Source organism: Panthera tigris, chromosome A1, assembly GCF_018350195.1.
Source record: "Panthera tigris isolate Pti1 chromosome A1, P.tigris_Pti1_mat1.1, whole genome shotgun sequence".
Taxonomy (NCBI): domain Eukaryota; kingdom Metazoa; phylum Chordata; class Mammalia; order Carnivora; family Felidae; genus Panthera; species Panthera tigris.
In genome coordinates this window covers 179,881,362-179,905,278 of record NC_056660.1, presented here as the reverse complement: position 1 = coordinate 179,905,278, position 23,917 = coordinate 179,881,362, and the positions used below count along the sequence as shown (strand labels likewise).

Below are 23,917 nucleotides of genomic sequence, written 5' to 3'. Positions count from 1 at the left end.
GTTTGATGACTCCTGGCCAACAAGGGTCAAGTAAGGAGATTAATTCAGCAGAGGTTTTTATAATTTTCCAAGTGAGGTGGGATGGCAGTCAAAACGAGATGGGTAGGTCACACAAGACACTCCTAAAATAGAACAGGGACACACTCTATCCTGTCACGGGTTCTATTCTAAGACTGACAGAACCCAAATCACTCCGAGCCCTGTAAATCTGTCTCACAAGTAAGGAATCATTCACATCATCTCTCCAATTTCATGGCTCATCCCAACTGCAAAGCTCACTCTCCACTCTCATCCCAAACATTCCTAGAAGTTTTCAAGGGTGTCCCACATGCTCATGTTCAGCCCATTTGGATTCTTCAGGCTTGGTCCCCTCGTGGTGATCTGCTGCTTACAGAACTCACTTCAGTGGAGCCCCACGGTATTTCCCCTACTGCCAGGGATTTACCATCCAATACCCTTTGTCCCCACTCGACTAAAGCCCCACTGTATTTACACAGTGAAGGAAAGAACACCACACTCCTCCACACTGGGGATCTTTATCAGCTGGTTCCAAAAACCTTTGAGAAAACAGCTGTTCATTTTTTGCCTCTAGCACATCTTTCACCCATCATGGTTTTGTCCCACGGCTGGGCTATAGAATAGGCAACACAGGATCCTTTTTGCTTCCTCACCTTCCCTTACCTCAGACACCCTCCATAGACCTGGGGGTCTTGGGGGAGGCTCACATGTTCTTCAAACACACCCAGCCTCTAAATTCCAATTCAGATCAGTTAGGACCCCTGTCGTCTACACAACCAGCCCATTGAGAAAACCTCCTTGTTCCTTCTCATTTAGGTTCAGGGTTGCTTCCATTTTCAGCCAGCTCAACTACAAGTCAAAGAGCCCCTGTGATCTCCCATTCTCATATGAATTATTTTGCAAAAGGAATGGAGACACAACTGCTTCCATGTCCCTTAGACTTCAGGTTTCCAGCAGTTTCTGGCATGGCTCTTTAGGGCAGCTCACTCTAATTGTGTGTGACCCCCAACACCACACAAGCACAAACTATACATTACAAAAACCACATCCCACCAGACCCCAGAGAAAGGAGGGGTTAACCAATGTTCTAGAGACAAAAAGTCCCACAAAATTGCTGTCCATAGGGATTTAAATTGCTGAGAATCCTGGCCCACAGTTTCCAAATTTAGCTGCAGCAGCACCTGGTCAAATTAGCAGTGAAGTTGGTTAGAACTTGGCTCAGAAGGGTCATCTGTCTAGAGCTGTAAGCAGAGAGATAGGCTCTGATAAGTGTGAATTGCATTTCTTTATTTTTAAAATTATGCTTGAACTTCAAGAGGGATTGCCAGACAGCCCTGTCTAGTTGTCTAGAAACAATGCCAGGGGGTGGGGGCTCCCAGAGATTATAAAATAACCACCTCAGAAGCACAGAGGAAACGTTTGTACCCGATTTCATTCCAACAAGTTAGCAAGCTGTCAATCACCGGTCAGGCTACTGCACTGAAATGTGCTCTCTCTAATGACACGAAACTCAAGGCAGTGGCTTCTGCTTTGCAGAGAGCATCCTGGCAATAGACAGTGAGATTGTTTCTCTACATTAGGTGTATGTGAGCCCTGGAAGCCCAAATGTCACTGATGATAGCAATTCCCATGAATAGGGAGAGAGATTGAAGAAGATATTAGAGGTGGTAAGAGAAATGAGCTTTTTCCTATTAATCCAGGGAATGCAGGCAAGTTGAGTTGGGTCCCTTAAGCATGTTGCTATCGGCTTCTCACCAGACTCTGAATATGAACTAATTTAACTTTTTATTTCCATTTAATGGGACCAAGAAAGATCTGTATGCATTCACTTACAGACCTGTTCTCTGGGGGTCTGATGCAGGAAATGTTATCATATCATCCAGAAGCCTAGCCTAGACAGAAACTAGTTTACCCAGAATTAAACAGCTTGAAACATAATACACATCAACACCCACTCCAAACTCCCAATATCTCCCGCAAGTTATGTTTGTAGAATGTAACATCTTCCCTCCTTGCTAACTATTAACACTCACTGTCAGTGCTTTACAATTGTAGTTAGAATGTATTCGCAGGGTGGGGCTGGTGATAGGGATTATGTAGCAAAGGAGTTAAATGCATGAGCTTTAGAATCAACTAAAGCATGAGCTTTAGATCAAACAGACCTCAATTCAGCCCCCATCCACTGCAAGTTGTGTGATCTTTGGCAAGTTCTCTATCTTCAGTACCTCCATTTTTCCCATCTGGAAACTGGGAATAGTGATACCTGTGTCCTACTTTGGGGAGCACTTCACTCATCAATGAAGCATTTAACACAGTGCTTGATGCTCCATAAATGTTAGTTTAAAAATCATCAACACTACATGTTCATGCCCTTACCGGAATTTCTTTGCGGAGTGGACATTTATGAAAAGCAGTAGGGCTGGCACACAGCCACCCATAGGGCCCAGAACTCCAAAAAGAGAGGTCAGGGTGCTAAATGTCCTGTGTTAACCCAGATGTCTGGGCCCACCTCCTGTTCCACTCCTACAGGAGAATCTCACTGGGACATGTGGATTCCATGACTGTAAGAAGGAGAACACAGGGAGCAAGAGCAAAGCAGAGAGAGAGAAACAGCCCAGTGAGGATCTGACTTCCGGTTGCAGGAACATGACTATTAAAAACATAAAGAAGAAAGCCACATGTGTATCATCCTATGCCATGTCTGAGGTCCACACCTCCTCCATCTGGTTCCAGCTGAGCAATGACAACTTCATTCATTCATTCATTCATTCATTCATTCATTCATTCATGAAACATCTATTGAGCACCTAATGAGTGCTGGGTGCAACATAAGCTTCCCCTGGGTGAGGCCCTGGGCTACAGGGCTAAGAAAGAAGTGATTGGCACAGAGGCTGGTAACAGTCCAAGGAACTTCAGATCTCAGCTGTCTTTTTGCCCACATGAGAATTTGCTGTTTTCTAACGCAGGGCACCCTTTCTGGTGTTTCTGCCAGTTGGTTTTGGTTTCTTTTTCAATGCTGTTTCCTGCTAACAGCTTCCCAAGGAGATCAGTGTAAGGATGGAAACCTTAAACTTCCAATGGTAGTTTAAATTCATTTGTAGCACAATGTAACTACATAAAAGAAAGCAGCCAGGTATCAAACTGCGTGGATACACACAAATGACTCCCTCATAAGTGTTAATATTTTCAACAGTGGAAGAAATTTAGTTAAATCAAATGAAGATGGCAACTCATTAAAATTTGATTTTCCCTCCTATCCTTTTTTATCTTTTAATCCTCTGTATATGGCACAACTTGTTCTGTTAAATAACACTCATTAATTAAATCTCATCTTCTCTTAGCTATATCTATATTTTTATTTATTATGGAAACCTTTCAATGCTTATAATCTAATTTAGTTGGATTATTTCTTGGACATCTCTAAGTATGAAAACCTTGAGGTTTTAGGGTGGAATTACTAGCAAGGGAAGAAGTGGGATAAACCAAATTCTCTTTCCTTCTCCTCCAGCAGGAGGTGGGTGGACAGGCCTTTCCTTTGTTACGGGAGTTGGCATGATGAGGGCACTATGAATTCAGTATCTTCATCACCTATGGGAAAGGAAGGGAGGGAAGAACCCATAGAAAGAGTTGTAAACTCAAACACCCCTATGTGGATGAGGCAAGAACAATGTACGTAGATGTGGGGGCGATCCAGCTGAGACATCTGTCACCCCGTTGATTGCCAGGGTTGATTCGGCTGATCTGGCTGGCTAGGCGGGTGTCCCCTTCCTTCCTCACTGCTCCATGTGCATCCCTCCCAAAGTTGTGTGCTTGGTCAGAGAGAACGACCTTCCCCCATAGAAAAGGATGATTCCTGGGTCAAGAATATAAGAGTAGCCATACCCACTACAGGAACCTCCAAACAAGCTCTCAGGGTCCATTTGTAGGAGAACGTAGAGTGGTCAAGCTTCCAAGACTCCAGACACATCCAAATGAGGCACTGCTTGTGGCAGTCTGCCTTTCTGTAAAAAAAAAAAAAAAAAAGAAAGAAAGAAAAAAAAAGAAAGAAAAGAAAAAGTATATGAATGCACTGAAAAGAGTGTAAGACATCAGGGAACGGTAATAAACTGGAGAAGGAATGCCCCTTCTGTGGAGGCCAGACATGACCCACCTCCCACTGAATGTTGCCATATAGAAATGCAAACCTAGTTTTACCAAATTTTCTGATTTTTCAATAGAAGCCAGATATCAGGATTGTTGTGCATATTCTCCCCATTTTCAAATGTTAGCAAGCAATTCAAAATTTGTTGAAATGCTATACAAGCCACTCAGACAGGGCTGGGGTCCAAATGGATCACCCATCTGTGGCCACTGACGCTAAGCTCCAGTACAAGATTAGTACCAAGTTAGGGAACATCATTTGCCTGGAATGAGCAATGTCAAAGCAATGAAAGCTTTGGCTTCTTTTCTTTGATGTCCCTACTCTCCTGGTAACTGGTTTTTGCTGGTGGGAGTCTCACTGCCAGGGTATAATGGTGATACTTTGCACTTACAAAGTGAATTTTCTCCAAGGAGCTCAAAAGACTTTGTGTTGCCTCAGTCAACCTCACAATAAGCCCGTGAGGCAAGCAGGAAGCTATTGCCCCAAAACATACAGTGAGCAGCATTAGAAAGTATTTTACACAGGCAGCTAGGTTGACTCATTGGTTTAAATCCATGGTCTACACTATTGGCAAATTACAGCATTCAAGAAGCACAGACAAGGTTTCCCATTACTGCCTCCTCTGCTGCCCTTTTTGGCTTATCTTCCTTCCATCTGCTCCAGTTGACAGCTAAGCCCCAGATCTCAACAATATATATGAGCAAACTGAGCCAGTGACTAATTCCTGTCGTGCGTGTGAGTGTGTACACGTCTGTGTGTGCATGCATGTGTGTGTGCCCATCTGACTTCTCGGCAGGCCTAGCATGGTTCATCTGCACCCATTACAACACGTCTCTGCATTGGTCATTGGTGTGATGCCATGCTCTGAAATGCTACTCTGGCAAATGCTCACAACCTAGAAACTCCAAATAGGTATCTGCAGGAATCTGGATATCTGTATTTTAGTAACAGTGCCCAATAATTCATGCTGTCCAGAGCCCCTCCCTGTCTCCCTTCTCTTCCTTAAGCAGATAGAATTACAACTGTGAAGGAGAAGGTTTTCCCATACAGAACTGACACTTGTGCCTTCTCCTTGGCCACAGTGAATTAGCAGTAGTGGCCATGGAAAACGGGGACAGAAACCAGAGCAGTGCAGGGAGGGCCAGAAACAAAGATCTTCTTTGAGTTGCCATGAGTGGAACACCCAAGAAATTCCTATTGACCAGGAGTGATTGGAGCTCTGCCACAGTCATTTTCCCCTCTAGACTGGGTTCAAGGGCTCTGCTACACCATTCCCCTGTCCTCCCCCTTCTCCTCTGCTTTATGGGCATATATGCTCTGTGTCCTGCTCTACTCAGGGGAATTACTTGGGCTTTTCAGGCATGACCCAGAGAGAAGACTCCAGTACAGCAGTGTAAACCTGTTGATCTTTTTCCCAGGACAGCAGAGCACAAGTATCCTCCATTTTCTAGATTGCCTTGCTCTTCCTTCCAAATTGTCTCAGATCAGGCTACTGATTCCTGGGAACAGTTCCCAGCATGATGTTCCACTATAATCATTCACATTCTCTGCATGCGAGCATGCCATAAACATCCTTCAGAGGCAGATGCAAACCCAGCGAAACACCTGGCCATTGTAAATGCATGTGCTGAAGAGCTAACTAGACTTATTGACACTGGAGCTACAAAGGCTGTCATACCCGTCAGCTTCTCATCTGATCGCGCAAATCAGGACACTCTTCACTAGAGTCCAGTGACACTGCCTTTTCTGGGAGTGAGAACTTTAAAGATCTCATGGGAAACCCCTGGAAATCCCTCCTCAATCCAGTCGGAAGTGCAACTGATTGAACATCCAGAATCAGCCAGTCTGTTGTGGCTCATCGCAATAGATCAAAATCGATACTGAATTTTTTTTTAAGTATGTATATTTAAAAAGCCATCTCTTTATTTATATACTCAAGTACGTATTTCTTTATACCTGACTATATAAAAAGATAGCTTTTTTTGTTGCCTTGGGAGGAATCACCTTGTGCTTTTCATTTGCCTATTCAGAATGGAAGCCAAGGCTTCTCCTTATATTCCTTCATCGTGCCTCTCAAAGAATCACTCAAACAAACCATCATGTGTATTTTTCACATACACATACATTCATTCTTGGAAGTTAAAGGGGCATCCTGCTGGGGACATCTCTGTCATAATAGCCCCAGGGTGATACTCTACAAGTTCAAAATACGGAAGCACCCGGCCTTCTCAATGCTGCCAAATCCAATAAAGCCTGTTGTACAGTGTACAGAATGCCAGCACAGGTGATCCCCATGGTAGGTCTGCCAGCAAATTCAAGCCCACCTGGCTGAACTGGACTTTGTGTTAAACTGACTCCTAAAGGCAAACAGTGAAACTCAGGGAAGCACAAACGAGCAGACCTCCCTCCCCCGCCAGGTCAGCAGGGAGTTCAGCCACTGAAGTTTCCACTCACAGCCATGCTCAAGCTTGAGAAGCCAAGGTAAAGAAGTTCCAGGTTTAGCTACGTACCTGGCCAGACCAACAAGTCACTTTAAAGTTGCATCTGACTGATCTCCACATACTAGGACAGCTCTACCTTGACATTTAAGTTACTGCTTCCATCACCGGTGAGATGGGTTTACGCTAAGTAATGCAGCTTTAAAATATTTTCTGAGCAGTAAACGCAAATGATTGCAGTGTTATAAAATCATGCCTTCTAGGAGACATTAAAATGTTACTGATACCAATCACAGTGAGGTAAAAAGCCGCAAGCCAAGACTTTGAGGGGAAGGAGGTAGAGGCCCTGAAAACAGCATGAGACGGATACATAAAGTAGTTAAAGCCAAGCTGGGAATGGATTCAGAAGCTAGAAATGCACATTGCTGGGGGGTTTCCTTTTCATTTGTTTTTCCTCCCAGGCTGTGGCTTTGCCCCTTTCTATTAAAACCCTGACAGTGCCTCCCAAGAAAGATGATCTCTGGCAGGGACAATTCCTTTGGTTTGGCCAACCCTGGCACTCAGCAGCAAAACGTCATATCCAGAAAGAACCTAAATTACCCCCTGCCTTGGAACAGGAATACCTCAGGTGCTCAAGGAGTGCTAGCTGGCTTGAGATTCTCTGGGCGTGACCTTCCGGAATCATTTAAGAGAAAGAAAAAAAGGAGAATAGTTGGGAAGGATATAGTGAGAAGCCACCGTGAGTTAAATAGCCCATTTGCTAGAAGTCAAAAGCTAGATTTGAAGAAGGAATAGCAAAGGAAATGACCAAATAAATGAAGGGTTTCTCCTGAGTTTTGGAGCATGAGGACTTGAACAAGGGATGTGTTGGCCTGTAACCTAGCACATATGTTCAAAATGAGGGCAGTGTCAGCCCAAACAGAATAAAAAGTGGTTCTTTGGGAGACTGCAAAACTCTTACCCTTTTCATGTATAAAACACAAATATATTTGCAATAAATAAGCAGATATAGAATGTATCTATGACATTAAAATTTCATGATGAGGAGAGGAATTAGGAGGAAAAGATCTAAAATGGTTCATGGAGAAGGAGATGATGTGGCTGAAAAAAGGAGAAATAGTCATCTAGTAGAAGGGATGATAGATTGGTTTGTTTCCAGAACTTCAAAAGAAGTGGTCTCAAGTATCTTTACCGAATACAAACTCCTGCTTACAAAACTTTCTGCCAACTCATGTTTCTGCCTTTATCACCCCCCTGCCTGCTGGTTCAGGTTTCTATTAAATCAGTTTGGAAGGAAATAACAAGACAGGCCAAAGAATTGGTTTTGCATGTTTGGAATTTACTGATCTACTGAATTCCCTTTTCAGATAATAACAGCTAACAGTTATTGAGTACTGGCCATAAAACTTGCCAGCCCCAGTGCTAAATTCTTAGCACACCTTCTCACATCGAATCTTCATATCAGTTTTGTGAGGTGGAAATTGTCCTCATCATCATCCAGGTGAGAAAACTGGCTCAGAGAGGGAAAGCAATTGACATAAGTCCTAACCATCAGTGACAAGGGGAAGTGAGCTCTACTCCTCTATTTACTTGACAGAGCCCAGGTGTAACAATGCACTCTTTGGATCACCTGCTTTGACCCTAGGTAATCATGCCAAGAGGGTTACTTGGGAGGCCAGCAGCAAAATCAGAGTGTATGGGCGCCAGGAAGGTACCCTCATCTGTTGGTAAAGTCTCCACCTGCAGGAGTGTTTCTTCAGTGATGGAGGACAATCCCCCTGTTAGTGTATTTTGGGGCTCTCTGCTTTATCAGTGCCCCCCAGGCCAAAGAGTGTACTAAGTTATTTCAGATTCCCAAAATGAATCCTCACTCCTCAGCATAGGTATAATTGGCCAACTTCCCTAAATTTAAGTTGACTTTCTATCAGAGTTCACATTTCCACCAACTTTTCATTAAATTAATTATTCAAAACAATTCAGAGTTAGCGTTCTCACAGCAACTGTAACTCTGCCATGACTATATTAAGGCGTAAATTGAACAGCATGTTTTGCAATAAAGTTAATTTTATATTCACCAGAGAACTGAGTTATAGTTGCTGTGGGAACCATCATTTCGAATCTCTTGACTTTGGTGCATTTAAATTCTCAACCACAGCATTGCACACCATAGCATATTTTGCACAGATGCTTAATTTCCTTCCCACCATGGCCTAGCTACCATGAACTTGGAAGTCCTGTCAGAGTCTAGTATATCATCAGCCTTCTAGTTTTCCTAGCCTTCTTATCCTGGTACCTCTGATACTTGATAGAGAAATAGCCAAGAAACCAAAATTATTCCCCTTTTATCTTAAAAATGTCTGTTTGGGGGAAGTGACTTTTCTTAGAAGCACAGTCAGTGAGAGGCACCAAGTCTCAGGCAATGTCAACTAAAGCAAGCAATGCCAGTGCATTTGTGAGGAGCCAGGATTCTCATCCAAGGGTATTTTTGGATCTGCGCTGTATTATTCAGTACACACAGGGTGACCTCTGAAGGCTCCAAGTCCTTGCATGTGCCATTAATCATGCAGGCATGCACGGCCATACATCAGAACTTATTGGAGCTCCGGAAAAGCTAAACAACATTTCCCAGAGCCACATAAAACCCAAGCATCTCTAAATCAAGACGCATTGCAGGGCCTCTCTAAGAGGTACGTTCAGTAGAACTGGAATAGAACTCAGGCTAAATCCTGGCGGTATGGAATCGGTGACATGTGCCAGGGCAGAGACAGAAGCTTGTTGGGGAGGGATAGCAGAGGGAGATGAAATTCTGAGGTGGTTAGAGATGTGAGCGTTCCATCTACAAGGATTATCGATTTTTCAGCTTTATTGGAAAAATCAGTCATGCTTTCTGCCTCCTGGGGATTGCTGTGCTGCAATCTGGGAGTGCGTGCGTGCGTGTGTGTGTGTGTATGTGTGTAAACGCTGCAGGTTAGCAGCTGAGGAGCAGGTCCCATTCACCATTCAATTATCCATTTAGCTAAAATGTGACTTTACAGAAACATGCTGCTGTTTTGCATGTCTGAAATAAATTTGAAAGGAGGGATTTTTGTTTCTCTGTAAATGAGAGGATTTTCGAAGAGGAAACTCTCACCTTCCTAAGGGTACATTCATTATGCAAAATGGAAGAATAGCACCTAACAATAGCATAGGCCAGATTTTTAAAATTCTGACTCCTGTTCTATATTTTTTCAGAAAACAAAAACTTCCTTATTTTTTATACGTGCCACACATAAATGTACCTCCTGATTGAGACTTATCGCAAAATTTATAAAGAACATATAACAACCAATGACCTCCCCCCAGGTTATTGGTCACCTAAAAATTGTGTTAAGAAAAGGACTAGAAAAATACATGCAAACAGAGATTCAAAGAACAGGAAAAGTTCATGACTCAGGGTTACTTGGGTCACAAGGATGGGAAGGAGTGAATGATAGAAGGTGCTGGATTAATGAACAAGGGCAGGGCTGGGAGATGCCATTTCAGCCAGAGGAAAGAAAAGAAAGTGAAGAAGCAAAGGAGATTTAAATGTTTTTGGTGTTTCTGTACAGGTAGATGGTAACATAAAACAAGATAAAATACAGCTACTGTATGAGGTCATTTGATACACAGTGTTTTAAAAACAAGTCTTCAGATAATTTGGAGGGACTAGTTTGTAAGGAAGTCTTGACAGATTAATAAATATAAATATATGTATATATTTATATACAGAGGTGGATAATTGATACATAGATGATGGATAGATGGATGGAAGGATAGACAGGTACATAGAGCTTTTTAAGTGTGTTTGAATGCCGCAATTCAGATGTGTCAAGCTGATCTATGGGGATAAACAGAGTGCAAAGGGATTAAAAGTCCAGCTGCAATAACCTGGGAGGGTGTTTGGGGTTGGCCCAAGGAAGCTCTATTGCCAAGAACTAGATGAAGCTGGCAGACTAAATGCAGCCTCTTGGTCTGAAGTCATTACATCAAGAAAGTCAGGGAGGTCATTTGCTGGAGCTGTTCTGTGTAACACTGGCAGCCCTGAACCTGGAGAGAAAGCCTGGGTGACTTTGTAGTTCTCTGCTCTCCTCCACCCATGCTACCCTCTCCCTCCACTTCTGCATGTTGCCTTTAATATGGAAAAGCAACATGGAGACAAGGGCAGAATCACCACAAAATCCAGCCTCTTCAACCTTGTTTATTTGCTGATTCCCACCTCAAGAGTTTAATCTGTACTCTTAATTTAATTGTATCATCCAGAGTGCTATTTTCTGGACAGTGTATTTTGTCCTCTGCTCCGCATCTGTACCACAAGTCTTTCTATTGGAGGGATGTGTAGGGAACCCTAAAAACATATAGAATTAGTCCTGCCATGTTGGGTCACAGTAGCAGACCCATGCCCCACCAATCCACCAGTATGACTTACAGAAATTATCCATATGGCCTCCTCCTGGACATCCTCTCCGACTCTATCCTTGCCGCGTCCTTGGTCTGTTCTCCTAGCACGAAGGAATCCTTTAGAAACTCAAGTCAGATCAAGTCACTCTTCTGCCGCATGTCCCTCAGTGGCCCCCTTTCCACACCCCAGGCAGACCACACCTCTCTGTTAACATACTTTTCTGAGCCTGGTTGAGATGTCCACTCCCTGTGACTTCAGTTTCACCTCACATGCCTCTTACATTTTAGGGGGGCTTCTTTGGATAACATGTCACATCCATTATGTGATGATCTTACTCATGGAACTCTCAGGAAATTACCTCATTTTTCTCACTTCCATTTCAGTCTTTGGAGGGCATCTTCCTGGGGCCTTTGCTATACTGACTGTACCGATCCCGTTTTGAACCATAGTGTACAGTCTTTCCTCATTGCCAAGCGAAAAATCGAAGAATTCCCTGAGCCACATAAACATTTCTGCTATCATTTGAGGTTACTTTAAACAACAACAATAATATCAGTTTTGAAACATTTACTATGTGCATTTACTTAAAATTTACACATCTTGCATTTTACTAGATGCATTTACATATCTTTATCCATCATGCTAAGCATGTGATATGTATTTTCTCTTTTAAAGGCCAGCCAACCCTCTGGAAAAGGTACTTTTATTGTCCTGGTTTTACAGGTGAAGAAAGTAAGGAATAAAGAATTTATCATTTTTGCCCAAGATCATGCAGCCAAGGGGTGGAGCCAGGATTTGAACCCAGGCAGGCCGGATCCAGAGCCCATTTCTTTCACACACTAAGTTCTGCCCTGTGACTACTGAGCTGACCTGGGACTTTGGCCTGAGGAGACACCAGTATGTTTTAGGCGCCTTCCCTCTTGCCCTTGGAGGCCTTCACCTCCAGCCCTACCTTCCACCTCTATCATCTCCAATGAAAAGATCCCAGTGCTCAGTCCCTGTCCTTGATGATGACCAGTTGTCCAAGTTGCCTGGGACTAAGAAGTTTCCTGGGATTAGGGACTCTTAGTGCTAAAACAGTTTCGGGTAAACAAGGACCATTAGTGACTCTGGTTGAGAACAGAGGCTACAGAGTCTGTCTGCCCGCTGCCAAATCCTGGCTCCACCACTAACCAACTCTGCAAATTTGGCCAAGTTAATTCACTTCTCTGTGCCTCTGTTTCCTCACTTGTGAAATAGGGATAATAATAGTACCTACACTATAAGGTGTGACATTGAAATGAGCTAATGCTTGCCGGGCACGTAAAAGAGGGCCAGGAACACAGAAATGTCTACATTGGGGGCCTGCTGTTGTTATTGTTATTATATTAAAAGCATGTTAAAATCCAGAATTTAAAACCCATAGTCTTGAGATAGATTCTAAACCTAGCTCTTTTACCATCTATAAGAAACAAGCATTCAAGATTTCCTTACATTTCCTAAAGTTGTGCTACAAACAGCAACAACCACCAAATACACAGCAATTTATCATTGGCCTCCTTTTACACTAGTTAAAAGAGAGCCATCAGCCCTGCAGTAAGTAACGAGTCCGTGCCCACAGGCCTCCTAGATGTTATTTGTATTTTTATGACCCTCCTGTGGCTATAAGGATGCTCAGTGGGTATAGAAATTGGACGGTTAAAAATAACAAATAAGAAATCAAAGTCGCGTCTTTGTCCCTATTGCCATACCGGTTAGGTACCACATTCATTATTTGCCAGACAGCTGTGGGAATAAGCAACATAAGGTACAACAACTTGATTATTCTCCAAGAACCAAATTAAACCATTGGACTTTCTTATTATTGTCATCCATGCCTTTGTGTGACTCTTGTCACCCTCTTAATCTACCAACGTGCTCTCTTCTACCTCGCTGGGTGCTCTATTCTGTCTCTTTCAGTCAGGAGGCGTCAGCTTCTTCCAAGTTGAAAGGCACGGACCTACTCCCGCACTTATTGACAGTCACTGTCATCAGCTTGGTTTTGGACCCTGTGCTGCAACCAGCTGTTTCTTTTGCTTGGAGAAGTGCCATCCAGCCAGGGGCTTGGGATGTAGACTGCGGGGAGCTTTTACTTTTACCTGGCTGCTGAATCAAGGGCACAGTGAAACAGCAGAAACACCGCACATACGGTCTATTTATGCATTCATTCAACAAATACCTGTAATGCTAGGCACTGGGGTGTGCGCTGGGAAAACAGCCATACACAACAGAGTCGGAGTCTTTGCACTCAGGAGGCTTAGAGGCTCCCAGGATCATGGGCATTAAACTGCTGGTTCTCACTCTCAGCCGCACACAGGAATCACTTGGGGAGCTCAAAAAAATAAAAATACTGATGCTGGAGTCTTATCCTCAGAGATTTTGATTTAATTGGGGTGCAGTCTAGCATCCAGATTTTTCAGAACTCTCAGCCAATTCTAATGCACACCAGGTTGAGACGCACTGCTTGAAACAAAGGATGAATTGGAAGTGAGACAAGGCAGGAGCGCTATAGGAGGGGGAGTGGGTGGTGCCATGACATCACCTAGTGGGGAGGACCCCCAGGCTGGAAGTCAAAAAGCCTTCTGAAGGAGCACTGGCTAAGCCCAGGATGAATGGCTCTAACCAGAGTGCAGGGAGTGTTGTTTAGGGACAGGGAGCTGCAGAAGTCCAAGAGGAGGATTCAGGCTGTGTTCTAGAACCCAGCCAGGCAGTGTGGCTGAAGCTCAGGGAGCAGAGCCTGATGTGATGTGACCTGAGAGGGAGAAATGGACAGGGCCAGATAAATGCAGGGCCTTCAAGGCCCTTTTAGAGGTTCAGGACTTAACCCTAAAGCAGTGGTTCTCACGCAGAGCAGACATCTGAATCCCTCCCTCCCCAGGGCTGGTTAAAATGCAGATTTCCAGGCCCCACCCCCAAGGTTCTGATTCAGTAGGCCTGGGATGGAGCCCAAGAATGTTCATTTCTAATGAGTCCCCAGGTGACATTGATGCTGCTGGTCCCAGGACCACGCTTTGAGAAGCACTGTTCCTATCTAATCAATTGGAGAAACCCCTGGTGCATTTTCAGCAGATTTCAACATGGTATCAGTTGTTTTTGCCTTAGCAACATGGTGATGTTTTCCCAGCACTAGCCCACATCCTCCTGTGTTAGGTGAAGTGGAATAAAGAGGATGTTCCAGAGGAAGAAGGCAAGCCTCTCCCAAGGGAAGCATAGTCTTGTGTGAAACCCTGGTTCTACTGGGTGACAATGATTCAGTCTTGAATTCACTAAGTAATTGACAGGAGCTTCCCCCCTCCCAAGAAGAGCTATTTCCAGTTACTGTTGCCTAAACACTGTTTCCTCCCCCCACCCCCCATGATCTTCTGCTGGTTCAGAAAAACAAAGTAATAATAGGAGCTTAAAGCATCAAAACAGTTAAAAAAAAATGTATCTTCCTTTCCCCTTTTCTCTCCAATGTGGAAGGAATTTGTTTTTAAGTTTACCATTTTCTCTGAGGCCAAGGCTAAGCCTGCTGCCTTCCTTTTCCTGGGCAGACAGAAATGATGCTGATCAGTGAGAATCCAGGTGCATCCAGGAAACGTGCAACATAGACAGCTGGATCCAAATTTATGTCCCCTTGCACGGAGGCTCTGCTGCTTCTGTTGCTCCTAAGGCTGAGGGGTATGATTTCTGCCTTATGAGCAGAAGATGAGCAGTGGACCATGGAAAGGATCACTAGCCTTCCCAGCCATCCCTACCCAGCATCCCCCATATGCTCTCCTACACAAACCCTTTAAGACATACAGAGGCTGCTGAAACAGAGAAAAACATCTGTCTCTGGATTTGCCATGTCTTCCCTAACAAAGCAGAAGCAGCCATTCAAGTACAGGTTCATGGCTGAGTTTCCATGCCAATTTGTACCTAGAAACAGAGTCCCTACATAGCTCCCTCGTCCTCACACAGGTGAGCAAGAGGGACAAGCACTTCCATTTTCTGGGTACCAGAATGCTTCTTTGGCAGCCAGTCTTCTAAAATTAGTTTGAGCTTTCCCCAGAGTGTCTTGAAGCACCAAATTAATTTTCTGAGTGTCTGCCACTGCTGTTTAGTATAAATGGCTGCTGAACCCCTGGTGATACACGGTCCCCAACACCTCAGCTATTTTCAATTCCAAAGAGTTCTGGAATGCAATGGAAGACTCTATTACATATTTCCAGTGTGTATCCACTTCTCAATTCCAACAATGCCCAGCTCTCAGAAAACAGTGATATCTAAAACAATTGAAAGAGAGGGGTTCCCTAATTAAGTTAACATGCCAAAGTACAATCCTGTCCAAGAGAAAAAGCCACCATTTATTCTACCTTCAACTCTCCTGCCCCTCAGAATTGCCCTTAGCTTCAGTGGGTTTTCCTCTCACTTACCCAGACCAACTTGGCATTGCTGGGTTCTTGGATGCAGTCATATACTGAGAATACCGGAGGTTTGTTTTTGTTTTTTTTTTAACCTGAAACAGGATAGGCTTGTGTTTTTTATCCTGACCTGGAGGTAAGGCAAAGAGAAATAGCCTGCACTTATAACTTTGCCCCAGAGAAAAGCCCAGCACTAACTGTAATGTTTGCAAGAGCAGCCATATCAACACGAACTACAAGAGCTACTATCTATTGAACATTCACAATATACCAAGCTCTATGCTAAAACCTTTACCTGTATAATTTCATTTCACCCCTCTGGCATCTGTACAAAGTATCATCATCACCTTTGTTGAGTTATTTATTCAACAAACATTTAATAAATGCCTGTTATATGCCAACTGTTTTTCTAGACACTGAAGATATCTCAGTGAACAAAAGAGACCAAAGTCCCAGCCTTCATGCAGGTTATATTGGGAAGGACAGTAAATAAGATTAATTTGTAAGATACAGAGTTTTACCAACAGGAGTGAGAGGTGAAACACCAGCTCAAGGTCACACAGACAGCAAGAGGCGAATCTAGGTTTTAATCCCAGAATTTTCTGACCCCAACCAGGTTAAGGTTTTCCCCTTGATTCAGAAGACTTTCCACCAGGGTTTATTCCAGGATGCAGTAGCTCTCCTAATGGTCTCTTGAGCCAAGCAGGGATCCATCACTTTTCAAGCTTTCCTGTCATCTGTCCTCATTTATACACAGCCTGTTTTGTGTTTTCACCTTCATTTCTATCTGGGTAGGGTGTGCTTTTCTAAGGTGTGCTTGATGCTGAATGTTAAGATCTTTCTTCTCTTTCTACACCCCTTATACACTACATACCCCTTACACTCCTTATATACTATTAGCCACTTATTTCTACCTCTAAATTGCTGCACATGGCAGAACATTCCTTGATGCTTTTTTAGAAAAGCCTTTTATGGTAATTACAGCTTTCTTCAAGTGCATTTATGCTCCCCTTTTTACTGTACTTTAGACATTATTTTCCTCATGCCTAACATTTGTTAAGACAAAAAGCCTGCCTACCTGGTAACTGTGTCATTGGAGGTTTTTGTTGTTGTTGTTGTTGTTGTTGTTGTTGTTGTTGTTGTTTGGTTTTGGGGGTTTTTCTTAGTGTTTGGAATTCCATGTGTAGTAAAGTCTTGGAAACAATTCCATTTCCACTCTGCCAAAGATGTTGGAGATTCTGAGTTCAGTTAAAAGTCATTCATTCATTTCCCTATTTATTGAGTATTAGCAATCCAAGAGTAAACAGGATAGACATGGCACCTGCCCTGACATATTTACTTCATAACAGGAGTGCCCAGGGAAGCTGTTCAGTTGTACACTGCATAAGTCTAGAGGCACCATTCAAATTATAGTTGGCTATGTACACATTTATTGCAATAATTTTCTAGCAAGTGACAGTAAAATGTCTTAAGGAGTGGCTGCTACATGGATGCAAGTATCAAGGAGATGCTAGACAGTTCTGATACAGTGTGGTGGATATGGTAGGATAGGATAGGGTAGGATAGGATAAAGTAAGGTGAGGTAGGATAGGGTAGGCTAGGCTAGGCTAGGGCAGAGCAGGATAGGGTAGGGCAGGGTAAGTAAGGGTAGGGTAGGGTAGGATAGGATAGGGCAGGATAAAAGCACTATCACAGGTGTAGCTAGCCTGGAACTGGGAGCTTTGGAAAGTCTTCCTAGAGATGACTTCTGGGTGGGGATCTGAAGAATGGTTGAAGTTAGGCAGATGAAGAAAGACTGAACAGTTTTGATCTGACCAAAGCCTAAAGTGATACAGAGATGGGCTGACATGAGAACCAGTTCACATAAGGTCTGTAAGCCAGGTGAAAGACTTCAGCCTCTACCTTGGGGTCAATGGAAAGCTGTGGATGTGTTTTGTGTAGTTTCCTGAACATAGAGAAGTGGATGGTGGTGCAAGACTGGAAGCAGGGAGACCAGTTAGGAGGCTTTCACAAGAGTCCAGAGCAAAGATGAGGAGGCTTGGATTAATGCAAGGCAGTGGGGGTGGGAACAAAATGCAGATTCCAGAGATATTTAGGAGGAAGGACAAATAGGACTTCTTATTGTTAAGATAAAAATCAGGCAGGACTTGGTTGTTGACAAGGTATAAGAGATGACAGAGGTGGTGGAGGACTGTGGAGGGTATTAAGAATGACTCTAAGGTTGTGGCATTGGGGTACATGGAGGTGCCATTCATTGATCAATGGATCAGAGTTTGGGGGGTGGGGGTAAAGAGGCCAAATTCTCTTGAGTTTGAGGTACTTGTGAGTGAACAGATGGAGATGTTGAGATGTGAGTTGGAGTCCAGGTATAGACCTCAGAGGACTGGAGGTAAAGATTTGGGAGTCATCGGAGTATAAGTGTGAGTTTTGGGTTGTTGTTTTTTTTAATCCCAAATTTCTGCATTATTTTTGTCAAGGCAAAAAGCCTGCCTACCTGGTAACTGTGTTGATGGATTGTTGTTGTTGTTGTTGTTGCTGTTGTTGTTGTTTTAGTGGTTGAAATTCTGTATGTAGAAGTCTTAGAAACTATATCATTTCCACCCTGCCAAAGCCATTGGAATTCTGATAGAACCAGCCCAAGATATCACTGATGGCCTTGAAAGTTCTCTTTTGATCTTTGAGAAGGGGGCGCCATATTCTCATGACTCTCAGAAGAGTTTATAGATAAGGCAGGCTGAAATGATACAGCACAACCTGACTGGCCATTCATTCAAGCATCTACAATGTGCCTGACATGAGGCCAGCAAACAAGGAACTCTCCAGTTTCATGGAGTTGAGGGTCCAGGGCAAGGTTTCTCAACCTTGGCACTATTGACATTTGAAGCTGTATTGTTATGCAGACTGTCATGTGCATTTTAGAATGTCAAGCGGTACTCCTGACCTCTATGCACTAGATGTCAGTAGCATCCTCCCCAAGTTGTGATAATCAAAAATGTCTCCAGACCTTGCCAAATGTCCCCTAAAAGAAGAAAAAGGAACTAACGAGCCTCAGTGGAGACCCACTAGCCTAGGGTCATGATTGAACCTGGAGTCTCCACACAGCCAGCTGCCTAGCTGTGCAAAGAATGAAAAAATGTGCCTTACCACATTCTATATCAGTGATCTCAGAGGTGGACACTGAAGGAAGTCAGCAGTGCTAGCCTGAAATCCAGAAGACTCCATATGGGAGATCTTTTGGATCCCCAAGCATGAGCCCATAAGTCCATTCCAACTTTAGTTGTAAAATCCTCTCCAGAGAAAAGTTGCCACCTGACGCCCATTTGCCCTCCAGACTAATTACTTCCTACATTTTGTTTTTCCTTAAGCAGAAGCTGGCTTTGCACTTTACAAACACAACGAATCACCTCCTCAGAAGGCCATCAGCCGAATGAACTTGTGCTGGGGATAGCTTGGGGTTGCCTAGCAACACCACGCACCTGTCAAGGCTACTTTCCTCCTCTTCAAGCTAAAAGCAAAGTGCTGTCCATTAATTCCCAGCTAACCCGAAACTTCTCAGAGATTTGCCAGCTTCCCACTGTTCATGTTTTCATCTTCCTCATATGATGTGGAGAAAACCTGCTACTGTGGTCTGTTTATCTCACTTCGGTTGGTTGGGGGGAGGAAAGAAAATCAAAAGAGAAAGGGGGAAAAAGCTTCATTTCAATCTAAGAGCACAGATATTTTGAGTGCCTATCTCTGACTGACATGCTAGTGTTCTTTGCAAATTTAAATTTTATGTAGTCGACATGGGTTTCCTGCACAATGAGGCTTCTGTTGAGACTTTGGGTGTGATTTTAGTCAAACATGAGACCTCAAAGTGGCTAAATAACAAAGCACATATAATAGATGGCGTGCTGAGCAAATGTTGCTAGGTCTGTCATTTAGTGTATTCCCTGTGATCCATTCAACCAAAACTCTACTGGTGGAAATTGTAAAGCTGGAGGTGGCTGGAGGTTGGAGATACACTCTTTTCCTTGAGAACCTCTGAGAAGTCCCTTGGGCTTTTCCTACTGAGTTTCATTTTGCTCCTGTGAAATGTTTGTGGTAATTCTCTGAAACTGATGGCTTCCACTCCCAGAACACACCCACAGTATGAACAAAGGGGATGTCAGCGGTTCTCCAGGCAGGGCCATGGTCACTTCCTTGGTAAGAAAAGGAATGGAAATTTGGGTCTGGGATCTGTAAAAATAAGTGTGGATACCAGCAAGTCTTCTTGAGCTATGCAGACACTTATGCTTTGTTTGCATCCTGGATTTAGTGCTGGGCTACACAGCAAAAGGAAACAGGTTCTCTGGTAACAGTCTCCTGTTTCTCCTCTCAAGCCAGCTCAGCTTCCTCACAGAGACTCCCCCAAATAGAATTTCTCCTCCTTTCCTTATCCTGTTCTCTCAGGTCCTAACCCATACCACTATCTGGAAAGGATGGGAGGGAACAATTTTCAAATGTAAGATATCTTAAATAAGCAAATTTCAACTCATTTTCAGACACTCCAGACCTTTCCTCCTGGGGGGAGTCCTTTCAATTCCCACCACTGCCACATGCACAGATTAGGTTTGTTGGCATTCTCACAAGGGAAACTCAAGAGAGCTAAAATGTCATTCTAAGGCCTGTGGAACCCTGGAGAGAGAAGTAGGGGGAGATGCATGCTTTTGATTCAGAAGACTTGGGCCAGAATGGTTTCACATCAATTGCCTCTCTCATTGCAAAGCTCTTCATCCCCTCACAACAGTCCAACCTCCCCCCGCCCCCGCCCGCTGCACTTTGTGTGGTTTAAAACTAGATATAGAAAGAGCTGGAGATAGATATGGTGACAGAGGTGGAGATAGAATTGGAGATAGATATTCAGGGAAGTTACATTCTTGGGACAATTAAATTAGTGGTCATTTGGGGTATATTTAAATGAAGTAAGAAGAACATAACTAGGTTGCAGAACTCTGTAAATTTACCAGAAGTCACTGCGTTGTGCACTTAAAACAGGTGAATTTTATGGTATGTAAATTATGGCTCAATAAAGCTGTTAAAGGAAAAATGAAAACATATCCAGGAAAGCTTGCCAGCAAGTAGGTTTTGGGAGTGTGGTGATATCCTACCAATTCAGTGCTGCTCTCCACATCCTATAAAGGGTGACAGAGGCTCTGCCGGGGGGAAGGGGGGAGACTTTCCCCTCCCTTGTTAGTGCTCCCTGCTACCCTTCCTCCTCTTCCCTCACCCGGGCTCCTGGCACCCAAGCTCAGGTCAGAAGAGTGGTAGGTGCAGAGTTTTGGGGTGCCGGAGCGATTAGGGAATTAGGTAGGCTGCTGATTTTGTACTCCTCCCCACCGCAGGAAAAAAAAAAGAGGAAAGAAAATATTACCACAAAATCGGAATTACTCGAACACCACCTCATTCCCCATGCACATACACATTGCTCTCTTTTCCCCATTCATGACACTGAGTACCCACTCCTTCCACAGCCTTCAGATTCAGCAGTATTTTTAAATCATGATATAAATAGGTTGAGTGATAAACAGCCAACATTTTAAAGTGCCCCTTAAAACTAAATATTACAAAAATATGAAAATGGCCCAGCAGAGCCATCCAGTTCTTGGTCATAAGAAGCTTGTAATAATCATACATAAATGTATCCTTGAGATTCTGAATGATGGAGGGCACTTTGCCTCCATCCTGGGTTGATAGGGAATTTTCTCTTTTCTGCAGAAGGTACTTCTAAAAAAAAATGGAGGAAAAAAAAATTTTTTTGGAGGTAGCCTCACTTTTGAGCTACTGGCTAGAAATAACAGCCTACCTAGGCTTTTAAGCTCAGAGCTGGTTTAGTTTTCTGGAATATTCCCCACTTTGGGAAGGTTGCCTCAGACCCCTTCACACAGGTCAGTGTCATTGGGGATCCCCTGCATCTGGGACCCCACTGTCTTGCAACTGCATGCATTGCCTGCTTCCCTGACTCTTTCGAAGGCAGGCACGGGCCCCACTCTGAGGCTGGCCCAGTGGCTGCCCTGCGGCCTTGCTCCCCCTTTGCATGGCTCCCCTGCAGCCCCAGCATGGCCTCACGTCCCTCCTTCTCATCCTCTCCATTTCTCCAACCAGATGGCTGCCCTGATTTGTGCAACGGCAACGGGAGATGCACGCTGGGTCAGAACAGCTGGCAGTGTGTCTGCCAGACCGGCTGGAGAGGGCCCGGATGCAACGTTGCCATGGAAACCTCCTGTGCTGATAACAAGGATAATGAGGGAGGTGAGCAAGCGTCTTCTAATTCCCAGCCCCTCAAGAGCAGAGCATTGTGTATACTTCCGTCATGAGTCATTTTTTTTCCTGAAAGACCTCCCCTATACTATTGTCAAATGTTGTTGTAACATTTCCTTTGAAGCAAATGCAGCAGAGAACGGGGGAGGGCGGGGGCATCGTTGGGCCATGGGGGGGCTCCTGGAGACAAGGCTGAAGGCACTGGGGTTTGATGCTGGCTTTGGATTGGCAAGTAGCACCACCACAGAAAGGTGGCTGGGCCCTGGCTCTGCCTTTGGGTCCCTGCTCCTGCCTGACCCTTCAGGGCTGGAAGTTACAAACAAATCGATGATGATGATCACAATATGTGCTTCACGCTGTGCTCAGACATCACAGGCAATCCCTTCATCCTTACAGCCCTTTGAGATGTTACTTTACAAATGAGGAAACTGAAGCTTAGACCATAGTTAAGTAACTTTATAAGAGCTACCAATAGTAAAATTGGGACGTAAACCCAGATCTGACTCCAAAGTCCACTTTCCAACCAGTGGTTGGCAAACTACGGACCGAATCCAATGCATTGCCTGGCATCATATAGCTAAAAACTGGTTTCTACATTTCAAAAGGTTGGGGGGGGGGTGGGAATCTAAAGAACAATATTTCAAGAGATGTGAAAACTGTGTAGAATTCAAATTTCAGTGTTCATTTATGAAGTTTTATTGGAAGATAGCCTATTGCCTATTAGTTTATGTATCACCCTCAAAGGCAGCATTGAATAGTTAGACAGAGAACACATGGCTGATAAAGCCTAAAATATTTACTCTCTGGCCCTTTATAGGAAATTTGCCAATCCCTGTTCTGAACTTCTGAATTGAATTTTCTTTCCTGTGTTATTCCCTGAAGAAATGGTAAAATTCTGGGGCTAAATGGAGTTGCAGTAGCATAGGGGCTGTGTGATTTCCTAAGAATGTGGAGCAGTGCTCCCTAGGATTTAGTACAGGTGTGTGACCCACTCCCACCAAAATTACTAACTGGTCAGAATTCCCTCAGAGTGCAAGTTGTTTCAGAGTGTAAGAGGATCCATGCACTCAACTATTTGATTTAATAAAAATGTGTATAGTCCCACTCTGTCAATCCCTGTGCTCTGGAAATGTCATCTCCTGCCCTCATGACCCCAAGGTCAGTTTAGGTAGTGTCCAGAAGGGGGTGTAATCCATCAGGGTGATGGTTGAAAGTGTTAGATATTCTATTTTTACTTTTCCTCGTCCTCTTAATAGACACTTTGCAATTTCCATAATATATTCTTGCTGTTATACATGTACATAATGTGTAAATAAGCTAACATACATATAATGATAGGAGTACACCAATCAAAAAAGTTTATAGAGCCAATGTAATTTACAGAGCTCCCATTCATTCATTACCTTACTGAAACAGAGCCAAAACAGAAGCCACTTTAATTCATTTTTGAATGAAGTGAGGCATAACTGCATATATCCATACATTTTTTTTTCCCAAGACTGAGTCACAATCACATTACCTATCCTGACAAGGTTCAGTTTTTGTTTTTTTTTCCTGGTCCCTGGTGATTTCACTTAGCAAAGTGGTTGCTTACAGATAGATCAGCTCCTTCCTCTTGCAGAAAGGAGCTGCTGCTCTGGTGCCCTTCCCCACTGCAGATGTCAGCAGGTAAAAGCATAGCAAATGGCTGGAATGCTGCACATAGGGAAGGGGGACTCAGTCTCCCCAACATAACCTGCACCATCTACGTCCTTCTCCACCAGCCCTACCCCTCCCTGATTGCAGCTCGTTCCAGGAGAAAACCGAATTCCTGAAATAGTGGAGCTAGAGGAGACTTCAATAGGTGCGACTGGTGCTGGTCTGAGGACTAGGCTACAAGCACAGTGCAGGGTCCCTCCCGCTGGGCAGAGGCAGAGCATCAGAAAGGCAAGGCACAAAAGCAAATGAGGCAGTGATTATGCTAAAGACAATAATGGCCTTGTTATGGGAACTATTAAAGCAAACCTCCCAAGGAAGTAATTAGCCACCAAGAAAAAAAAAAGGCTCTGCATAGTGTTTATAAAAAGAAACTCCCAGTTAATTCAGAGTTGCTTATGTCAGGTGAGAGAGGTAGACACGGATTGTCTCTCACCTGGCGTAAGCAATTCACAATTAACTGAGTTCTTTTTTTGGAGGAGATTCCTAGCGCAGAGTATCCTTTTTATGGTTAATTACTTCCCTA

At 43.8% G+C, this 23,917-nt stretch overlaps 1 protein-coding gene across 3 annotated transcripts in view; it reads left to right on the top strand.

Annotated features, from left to right (window-relative positions):
* The window catches only part of TENM2 (teneurin transmembrane protein 2), a 941,161-nt gene that overhangs the window by 805,975 nt on the left and 111,269 nt on the right, over positions 1-23,917 (top strand). For all 3 annotated transcript variants that reach the window (XM_042992783.1, XM_042992777.1, XM_042992795.1), the window contains one exon: positions 21,541-21,687. In XM_042992783.1, coding sequence (XP_042848717.1) covers positions 21,541-21,687 — 147 coding nt within the window. The remainder of the gene's footprint in view (positions 1-21,540; positions 21,688-23,917) is intronic.